General features: G+C 41.8%; 1 protein-coding gene across 6 annotated transcripts in view; it reads left to right on the plus strand.

The window, feature by feature from the left end:
• LOC130296354 (protein kinase C delta type-like) overlaps positions 1-6439 on the plus strand; it is a 33192-nt gene extending 26753 nt beyond the window's left edge. For 4 of the 6 annotated variants that reach the window (XM_056547787.1, XM_056547788.1, XM_056547789.1 and 1 more), the window contains 2 exons: positions 3572-3888; positions 5789-6439. In XM_056547787.1, the coding sequence (XP_056403762.1) occupies positions 3572-3888; positions 5789-6347 (876 nt within the window). In that variant the 3' untranslated portion in view covers positions 6348-6439. Of the gene's footprint in view, positions 1-2446; positions 2473-3571; positions 3889-5788 lie in introns of all 6 variants that reach the window. The other 2 variants (XM_056547792.1, XM_056547791.1) reach the window with 1 other exon arrangement.
• Positions 6440-11170: the final 4731 nt, after the last annotated feature.

The raw sequence follows: 11170 nt of genomic DNA on the forward strand, positions 1-11170 counted from the left end.
CGCACAACAGTCTCACACAGTAGTATTAGAGCCTTCTTTACACCACACAAGCTGGAAGCAGAGAGGGATGATCACTGTGATGTGTACTGTGAAAAAAAATATATATATTCGTAATTATGAATATATAGTGCTATATTCGCGAATATTCGTGAATTCGCGAATATGCGATAATCGCGTATAAAATTCGCATTGCGAATATTCGCGAGCAACACTAGTTTTAACTTTGGCGTTTTTGCAGGCAGTTTTCATTCTTTTTTGGACTTTAGCGATCCAAAAAAGTGATGGAAATACCTTTTTTAATAAAATTTCGTAGGGTACCACAAAAAAAAAAGATACAGTAGTGAAGGAAAAAATTGTATCTAATGAAATGTATCTTTTTTATAACAACATTTTTATTACTTTTTAAACAGGGATCAATTTATGTGGGCGGATGGGGACCTAAAAATGTAGCTGACAATAATAAAACTGTAGTCTGTGTGTGTTTTTCACTTTTTTTCTTTATTTTTTCCATTTTTTTAGGTAGTACTCCTACTCCCAGCATGGAACATACTGTTCCACGATAGGCTTAGTAGTACCTGTACTAATTGACAGATCGCCGTTGCGATCCTCGTGTATAATGTATAGATGCAGTCGCTTTTCTATGGTCCCCTGCACTGACATATATATACACATATTCATATTTCCTGCAGAGAGTTGTGATTGGCCAGATGGTTCCAGCCAATCACAGCTCTCCATGGGAAATAGGAACATGTGTATATAAACGTCAGTGCAGGGGACCATAGAAGAGCTGCCGCATCTATACATTATACAGGAGGATCACAGCAGGTGTCAGTAGTGACATCCGCTGTGATCTTTCCTTACCTGCAGGTACTACTACTCCCAACATGAAGCACAATCTGCTCAATGCTGGGAGCTGTAGTACCTGCATTAATAGACAGATCGCAGCGGGTGTCAGAAGTTACACTCGTTGCGATGTGTCTATTAATGCAAGTACTACTGCTCCCAGCATGGAGAAGAGTGTGCTCCATGTTGAGAGTAGTAGTACTTGCAGGTAAGAACAGATCACAGCGGGTATCACTACTGACACCCGCTGCGATCGTCCTGTCTATAGCAGAGATGGAGCGGCTGTATACAGTGCTTGCATCTCTGCACTATACTCGGCCACTCACTCATTCATATTTCCCTCTGAGACCTGTGATTGGCTGCAATCATCCAGCCAAACCCCACTCTGGGGGGAAAATATGAATGATGTTCTATTCACATCACTGGCCGGAGTACAGAACAGAGATGCGAGCGCTGTATAGAGCCGCTCCATCTCTGCTATATTATGGACGATCGCATCGGGTGTCAGCACTGACACCTGGGGCGATATGTCTATAGTACAGGTACTACTACTCCCATCATTGAACAGTCTGTTCCATGCTGGGAGTAGTAGTACTACCTAAAAAATGTAAAAAAAAAAAAAAAGTAGAAAAAAAAGTTAAACACACACTTTATTTAAAAATAAGTGGGGTGAAATAAAAAAATGCCATTTTGCAACTTATTAGGGCTTCCAATTCTATGCAGTGCACTTTTCGGTAAAAATACACCTAATCTTTATTCTATAGGTCCATACGGTTACAAGGATACCCAATATATGTAGGTTTTATTTTATTTTACTACTTTAAAAAAAATTATACCTACATGCACCAAAATTAGAATGTTTAAAATTGTCATATTTTGACCCCTATAACTTTTTTATTTTTCTGCATATGGGGCTATATGAGGGCTCATTTTTGTGCCGTGGTCTGTAATTTTTATTGGTACCATTTTTGTTTTGAAGGGACTTTTTGATCGCTTTTTATTAATAAAACTGATAGCAGTTGGGACCCACTGGGTTTGAAGCGTCCTCCGCTCATGAGAATGCTTTAAACCCCGGTAAAGGGACTCAGGGCATACATGTACGCCCTGAATCCTTAAGGACTCGGGTTAAGGAACGTACCTGTATGCCCTGCATCCTGAGCTGGTAAAAATATCCCATATGTGGCCCTAGAGCGTTACGTGACTCACACAGGCCTCAGACATGACTGAGCACCTATTGGATTTAGTTTTTTCCTTTTATTTGGGATATTTTATAGGCATCATATCAAGATACAGAGGCCTTGGGGTCCCAAAATATTTTTGCAAGACAAATTGATGTTTTCATTGGTACAATTTTGGTGTACACGTAACACTCTGATCTCTTTTATGCAATTTTTTATTAGGTGGTATGAATAAAAAAATCTGTTCTGACACTATTTTTTTATTTAGTTTTTCACTGTCATTCCCAATACAATATAAAAGGCATGTTATCTTTATTCTGTGGTTTGTAGGATTACAGTGATACCTCATTTATATACTTTTTTCATGGTTTATCCCATGTATGTCACTATATTCTGTAACTGTAACTTTTTTTTTCCCAATACAGTTGTGTGAGGGCTTGTTTTTTGCAGGGTAAGTTGCGGTTTTCAAAGCCACTATTTTTCGGTGTTCACCATGCAGTATAAATTACATGATTATTTGATTCTGTAGCTCAATACGATTATGGTGATACCTTATTTACGAACTTTATTTTATGTTTTATTATATTTATACTATAAAAACAATTTTTGATTACAAAAAAAACTATGTTTACCAATCACCATTTTCTGAGAGCCATTTTTTTATTGGTTTATTTTTATGGTACTACTTTTGGGTACATGTCATATTTTGATGATTTTTTATTTTAGTTTTACAGAGGCGATATTAACATAAAGCAGTACATTTGGCAAGTTTTTTTAATCAATTTTTTATAGCGTTCATCATTAGTGTTAAATAACATGAACATTTTATTTATTGGGTTGTTACGAATGTGGCCATACTAAATGTGTCTCTCTATCTATCTATCTATCTATCTATCTATCTATCTATCTATTCATTATTTTTTTACTAAACACATAATTCATTTTGGGCAGAATGTAACTTGTGTATGTTTATGTATTTTGTATTTATATGTGCAGTTTATTTTAACATGTATTTATTTATTTGTTTATTACATTTTTAGCTTTTTAACTGTCCCACTAGGGGACTTTCTCTCTGGTTGCCATGGCTACCATCAGGACACCGAGTTTGCATTACGGGGTCCAGTTCACCCAAATCGGTATGACTTTTATTTACCATCACTAGACTGATTTCAATGTACAATGCTATGCCTATTGCAAAGCATTGTGCAGTGTGATGTGGCAGGAGGCAGGTAAGGGGACCCTCTTCTGCCATTTTAGCTGATCGGACCGAAGAGCCAACTGAACTAGCCAGAATGTACGATTTAATTATTTGATCCCGGAGTCACTAGTGTTGAGTGTCTGGTGCTCATAGTAGCTGACACTCGACACTATAAAATGAGCGCAGCTCCTGTGCTCGCTTCAAAGTCACTTAACGCTGTAGGGCGTACATTTATGCTAGGTTGGAGATTCCATAGATATTCTCGTTGTAAATTAACCTATGTGGTATTGGAAATACATAATATTTCCCATAGTCTTCCATTTGCTCAATTGCTCCCTTTGCTTTCTTTCAGGTGGGCCTAGCATCAGTCCCCGGCCGAAACAACTACGTCGCCATCAAAGGTATCACCAAAACAGCGGACAATGCAGGAATCCTACAGAGAGAGCGACGGATACTCATGCTGGCCCGAGACTGCCCGTTCCTGTGTCACCTGTATGCTGCACAGCAGTCTCAGGACCATGCCTACTTCATCACCGAGTACCTGTCCGGCGGCAGCTTGGAGGCTTTACTCACAATGTGCAGCAGTCTAAACATCGAAATAGTAAGATTCTACACAGCAGAGATTGCATGTGGCCTCCATTTCCTTCACAGACAGAACGTCGTCCACCGGTAAGTATAACTTCCTTGTCATGTTGTGAATAATGAATAGGAAAGAGGCCTCCAATACCAGAGAAGATCCAGCACTCAGGTATGGGTTAAAAATCTTCCAGCTTTATTTTGAATATATTGAAATGTCCAGTGGGCTACAAATTAAATAAAAACCAACGCGATTCGCTGATGTCTTTTTCAAGGCTTAAAGGGGCACTGTCATTTAAAAAAACTTTTTATATTTTGTAGTACTACTGATAAAATGACTTTTATTAAAAATACATTTATTTAAAAAAAATAAAAATTTTACTAAAAAATAAAAAATTAACATAGCCGCTACTAGAGGTCATCTATCTTTATGCAGACAGACTACTCTGTATTTTGCAGCATACTAAATACCATAAAGCATGTTGGTATCCAGTATAGGAGATCACTGCTGCACCACTGCAGCCTTCAGCTGTTCTGAAACTACAACTCCCATGATCGAATTTGTAGTTTTGCAACAGCTGAAGGCACCACTGCTCTAACACAGTGCTTTACAAACACTAAAGCTCCAGCTGTTGTAAAACAACGACTCCCAGCATGCTTGAACACCCAAAGCTTTTTTCTGACTCCTGAATGACAAAGAGGCTGATCATACATTCATGAGTATGTGAAAGCTGAATGACACATATAGTAACAGCTATGTTGATTAGCATCCAGCTTTATTAGGAACAGATAGAACATATGTGCATAAAAACTACTGTGCTTTTATCGTTGAAATTCTTGCACTAATTTATAAAGATGTATTTTTATATTTACACATTTAATATTGTATATACTCACCATAATGTCTTAGGAATACTGCAGGCAAACTCCAATAATCTTCCTCTCTGTGTAACATGTACAGCATGAAACCAGAGAGGAAAGGGTTACTGCCAGGCTGCTCCCAGACTCAGAGCAGATGCCTCATCCACAGTGAGAGGCAAGAAGACAAAGGAAGTGAGCAAGATATGAATGCTACTTGTTAGGGATATATAGGTCCTAGACACATAAAATTTATATATGTTTATTATCAGGATTAGGTACTGAGTAACATTTTTTATTTTTTTGGCACAATGACAGGTACGTTTTAAAGTAATGGCCCTCGACACGATATAAATAGTATATAAGAAAAAAGAAAAACCTTTTTGTTTGTGCACCTGTGTAATCACCAACACTTTCAAAGATACAAAAAAATAACTCCTTATTGACTAACATCATTTTGCAAGGGGTGTACACAATAAAGATAAACAATAGATAAGTATAATATAATGGGATACCATGATATTAATAATCATTTAAATGATAATAATAGTATACATAGATAACATAAATCCCACCATATGAACTAATGTTATAAATCCTGTAGTATAGTGGCAGGAGTAAAAAGGCATCACACAAGAGAGATCCAGCGAGGAGGTTTAATAGAAATACATTATGTCACGCCCCCCTCCCACAGACTTGCATTGTGGGGGCGGGGCGGGACATCAGATGGGGGCGGAGTTGGGACATTACAATACTCCGGCCCCATAGTCGTGACCCAGCAGACTCGGAGGCTGCAGCGCTACATGCAGCTCCCAAAGGTGCATGCGAGATGGGACCCCCGCAGCGGTGGGACCCCCGCGATCAGACATCTTATCCCCTATTCTTTGGATATGGGATAAGATGTCTTAGGGCCGGAGTACTAGTTTAAGACCATTGGGAATTCTAGTATCCATTTTTAATATCCACAAGACCTCCCTTGGACATCCCATTAACCGGTTACATCTAAGTGGTGAGCTGTAAAAAAATCATTTTTCCTTCTTTATTGTAAATAATCCACCCAACTTTCCATCAGTGAATTTTGAATAATTTTACTATTATTTTTTATTTATCAATCTTTTTTCTTCTTTAATTGCAGAGATATCAAGCCAGATAACATCATGCTGGATCGAGATGGACACATCTGCATCATAGACCTCGGACTTGCCCAAGATGGCGTCACCTCCTCCAACAAGATCCAAGGAGTGACGGGCACATTACTTTACATGGCCCCAGAGGTGCTCCAGAGGAAGAGTTACCATGCAGCGGTTGACTGGTGGAGCCTGGGGATTGTTGTATCCCGGATGTCAGCAGGACGTTCCCCATTCTACTTTGGCTGCAACAGAGAAATGGCTCACGATTCCATCACCAGAGAGAAGCCTAATATTCCATCTTGGCTCCCTGCTGACCTGAAACATCTGATCCAACAACTGCTGCACAAGAATCCTGAGAAGCGGCTGGGTGTGAACAGGAACATCAGAGACCATCCATTCTTCACCACCATCAACTGGGAGGAACTGGAGCAGAAGAGAGCACAGCCGCCATTTACACCATTCGAGGCAGCTCTGAAGAAGGGAGACCTGCGGTGGTCAGAGGTAGAGACAGCTCTTCATCCCTTGGAAGGATTCTCTTTCATAGCTCCAAGCTGGGAATGGTAAGATCAGCCCACGGCCCAGAGCTCTGTACCATCTGAGTGCTGCACCCAGGAGCGGCCTGTGCTTGTAACACCTCAGCACAGGCCGGTAAGTATCACACATCATCACACATACATTAGGATCACACACATACAGGTAGATAGAAATATACACACAGGTACATATATAGATAGTATAGACACATACACACAGACACACACACAACAGATAGGGGTAGATATCGGCTCTGATCCTGGGACTTGTTCCGATCGCCATATTTGGGGTCAGGAAGGAATTTTTCCCCTTTGAGGACAATTGGCTTATTCCTCAAGAGTTTTTTGCCTTCCTTGGGATCTTCTCAGCCATAAATAGGTCAAGTATGATAAATCTTTAATTTATTACTAAATATTCCCACAAATAAAATAATATAAAAATAAATTATAAAAAAAAGGTATAGCATATAAAGTATTTATAACATATAGTTTTCCATATTAGATAGGTCAGGTACTGGCTTTTGATCCTGGGACTTGTTCCGATCGCCATATTTGGGGTCAGGAAGAAATTTTCCCCCCTTACATAAGGATAATTGGCTCTTTCCTCAAGGGGGTTTTTGTCTTCCTTTGGATCAACACAGTATATAAAAATGCTTTACCTATACATTTATATTTCACACATAGCAAAATAGAACATAACACACATTTCTATGCCTCGCAGTATCCCCAGTATACCCTTCCTATAAATAAAAAGTCCTTTTTTCCTTTTACATCTTTGTGTCTGTGTCTTTATTTTCATTGGATGGTCATGTATTGTTTTAATAAACCCCTTTGAGAAGACCCCCCCACCCCCCCCCCCCAAAAAATAAAAATTGTATTTAACTCCTTAACGACCAAGGACGTATATGTACATCCTTGGCTGGCTCCCGCAATATAACGCGGCGTCACGTGGTGACCCCGCGTCATATCGGGTCGGTCCCGGCATGTATCTGAAGCCGGGACCCGGGGCTAATAGCGCGCAGCAGCGATCGCTATTAAACCTGCCCGGCTGCTCAGCGGGGCTGATCGGGACCATCGCAGTGATAATGCGGTGTCCCGATCAGCTGGGACACGAGCGGAGGTCCTCTTACCTGCCTCCGGTGAGTCCCCTCTTCGATTGATTGCTCCAAGACTGAGATTCAGGCTTGAGCAATCGACCACCGATAACCCTGATCACTGCAAAGCTATTGCTTTGCAGGGATCAGGGTATAAGATCAGTGTGTGCAGTGTTATAGGTCCCTAGAGGCAAGAGCTAAGAGAGTGAATTGATTGACTACAGCCCCTTATATATTAAGGAGGCTGGACAAAGCTCATTGGACAGCAAACCTGTAAGTCCTGACCCAGGGAACTCTGGGTACATCACATGACCCTGTAAGGTCCTTAAACCATAGTACAATCATAATTAAAGGCACGTGACCTGCTAAGGTCCTATACATAATATTTCCTATACATTAAATATATATATATGAACACAATTTACATGAGGCGACCAGGGGTAAGCCCTGCAAGAGTGCCCTATGAGAGTGAAGGAACCCTGGCTGAGGGGACTTTAGACAGGGACAGGACCAAGTCCTGTACCGGGACACCACATTTAAAAATGAAAAGTGAAAGAAGCGATCTGATTGGTTGCTATGGGCAACTGGTCAATTTTCCTCTGCACAAGTTTTCATACATGTCCCCCAATGTGTATTACTATTATCATAATAGACTTACCTCCCAACCGTCCCGGATCTGACGTGTCCTGCTTCTGTGATTTCCTGTGATGCACGGAGCCTCAGTGTGATCACTACTCACAGTACAGAGCGAAGCCCCAGGAGATCATGGAGTGTCTGCTCTATCATGTCATCTCCCCTGAGCTAAGAGGAAGCACTCATTGGTCCTGCAGCCTGGGAAAGGCACCTGCATCAACCAATCAGAGGCTTCCTGTTACAGGGGGCAGGGGGAGATGCTGCAGATGGATCAGCTACTTAACCCCTAAAGTAAATTTTTTTCTTATTCAAAATCTTTATTAATTTTCAATAATTTTCAATAAACAAAAAAACAATAACAAGGCACGACAGTGACAGAGGCACAAGGTGTTAAGCATGGCCTCAATGCAAGATAAAAAAACAGAATAAGTCATAAAGACCGTGCATGGCAGAAAGTGCGGTCAGCACTAGGGAGTCCGTTACTCGCGCAACAGACAGGAAGGACATCATGTCAAAGCAATCAGTATACTCAACAAGGAACACCAACTTAGAATATGTAATAACCACATCAATGCTAAAGCGGCAAGGTTCAGAAGGGAAAGAATAGAGGGATATAGATAAAAAGTGAAGAACAGAAAAATAAGAGGGTATGTAAAACACAGAAACAGGCAGACATGACAACATACAGAGACAAGGGTCTTACAGACAGACAAGAAACAACAAGGGAAGTAGGGCGGGAAGGTTACCAAGACAGACGAGAGAAAGCGTAGCCAAAAAGGGTCATGGCGTCATAGAGGATCCCAAGGCCAATAGGTCACGGTACTCGGAGGTAGACTGGAAGGATGACCAATCATACCACGTTTTGGTACATCTTTCATTTTCTGCAGGGGTCAAGGCAATTAACTCCTCCATGTGCTGAAAATAATTCACCTCTGCAAGCCATTCCCCAACAGTCGGGGGCGTGGAAAACCTCCATGTACGGGGAATAACTGACTTAGCAGCCTGCAGAAAATAGCGTAAGAGAGATTTCCGGAAGGAAGTAGCAGAAATGTCAAACATGAAGAGCAGGACTGCCTCAGGGGAACAATTGGTCAGTGTGGCCACTTACTACAGCCTGCAAAGCCTGAAGGGAGGTAAAGGTAGAGTCCTGTGCCGCCTCCACGGTCTCCACCCTGGCGGACACAGAGGAAAGTTCTGAACGTAGTTGTGCAAATTCTTGTTTGCATTCGAGGACCACCTGTCGGGTCAGTGTAGAGATATCATCTTTAGTTGGGAGAGACTGTACCAACGACTGTAGGTCGGCCAGAGTTATAGGAGCAGAGGCCGCAATGGCAGGAGGCACTAACACATCACAATGCATAAGGAGCGGAAAAGTGGTGGGGTGGCATCCAACACTGCACACACTGATCTTTCACATTGATCACTGGTTTCTCATAGGAAACCAGTGATCAATGATTCTGCCGCTTGACTGCTATTGCCTGGATCTCAGGCACGGAGCAGTCATTCGGCGATCGGACAGCATGGAGGCAGGTAGGGATCCTCCGACTGTCATGTAAGCTGTTCGGGATGCCACGATTTTGCCGCGGCGATCTCGAGCAGCTCCCTGAGCTAACCGGCATTAGTTTACTTTCACTTTAGATGCAGCATTCAAATTTGAACACCGCGTCTAAAGGGTTAATAGCGTGCGGTACCGCGATCACTGCCGCGCGCTATTAGCCACGGGTCCTGGTCATTGCTATGTGCCAGGCCCGACCCGCTATGACGAGGGGCCATGCCGTGGCCCCACGTTATAGAATGGGAGCTGACCCATGGCATACATGTATGCCATGGGTCGGGAAGGGGTTAAAGGGGTACTCCGCCCCTAGAAATCTTATCCCCTATTAACGCATGCCTACACTCACTTCCTAATTCCTAAAAGGGGTATTTAATTTTTCATTTTCACGGACCACTGTTCCAAAAATCTGTCAGACACCTGTGGGGCGTAAATGCTCACTGCTCCCTTTATTTCATTCCGTGAGGGGTTTAGTTTCCAAAATGGAGTCACATGTGGGGGGGTCCATTGTTCTGGCACTATGGGGGCTTTGTAGACACATGAGGCCTTCAATTCCGGACAAATTTTCCCTCCAAAATCCCAATGGCGCTCCCTTCCTTCTGAGCAGTGTAGTACGCCCGCAGAGCACTATACATCCACATATGGGGCATGCTCTTACTCAGAAGAAATGGGGTTACAAATTTTGGGGGGCTTTTTTTTCCCATTTTCCATTGTGGGAATGAAAAATTTAGGGTAACACCAGCATTTTAGTTAAAAAATTTTTTTTTTCATTTTCTTATCCAACTTTAATGAAAAACTGTCAAGCACCCGTGAGGGGTGTAGTTTCCAAAATGGGGTCACACGTGGGTATTTATTTATTTATTTTGCGTTTATGTCAGAACCACTATAAAATCAGCCACCCCTGTGCAAATCACCAATTTAGGCCTCAAATGTACATAGTACACTTTAACTCTTGAGCCTTGTTGTGTGTCGGCAGAGCATTTTACGCCCTCTCAGGAGAAATTGTGTTACAAATTTTGGGGGTCTTTTTTTCCTTTTACCTCTTGTGAAAATAAAAAGTATGGGGCAACACCAGCATGTTAGTGTAAAAATGTAAAATTTTTTACACATACAGGCTGGTGTAGACCCCAACTTTTCCTTTTCATAAGGGGTAAAAGGAGAAAAACATGTGTGTGTGTGTGTGTGGGGGGGGGGGGGGGGCAAACCTCCAGCTGTTGCAAAACTACAACTCCCAGCATGCACTGACAGACATTGCATGCTGGGAGTTGTACTTTTGCAACATCTGGAGGCACACTGGTTGGAAAACCTTTAGTTAGGTTCTGACTGTTTAGACCCAATTAGCTCCTAGCAGGCTATAACTACCACTCCCCCTTATTACAATAATTAATTAAATAATAACTGACACAACAACAATTCAACTTTTTATGGGTGGGGATCGGCCACAGCTTTATTTATAAAATTACTTATATTAATAACAATTTAACTGTAACAAAGACACCGATTGGCTTCTTGCCAACCCCAGAGGTGCTGCCACACCGTCCTGTGTGGAGGTCTTCCCCGGGTTGACCCCGCTTT

Source organism: Hyla sarda, chromosome 12, assembly GCF_029499605.1.
Source record: "Hyla sarda isolate aHylSar1 chromosome 12, aHylSar1.hap1, whole genome shotgun sequence".
NCBI lineage: Eukaryota > Metazoa > Chordata > Amphibia > Anura > Hylidae > Hyla > Hyla sarda.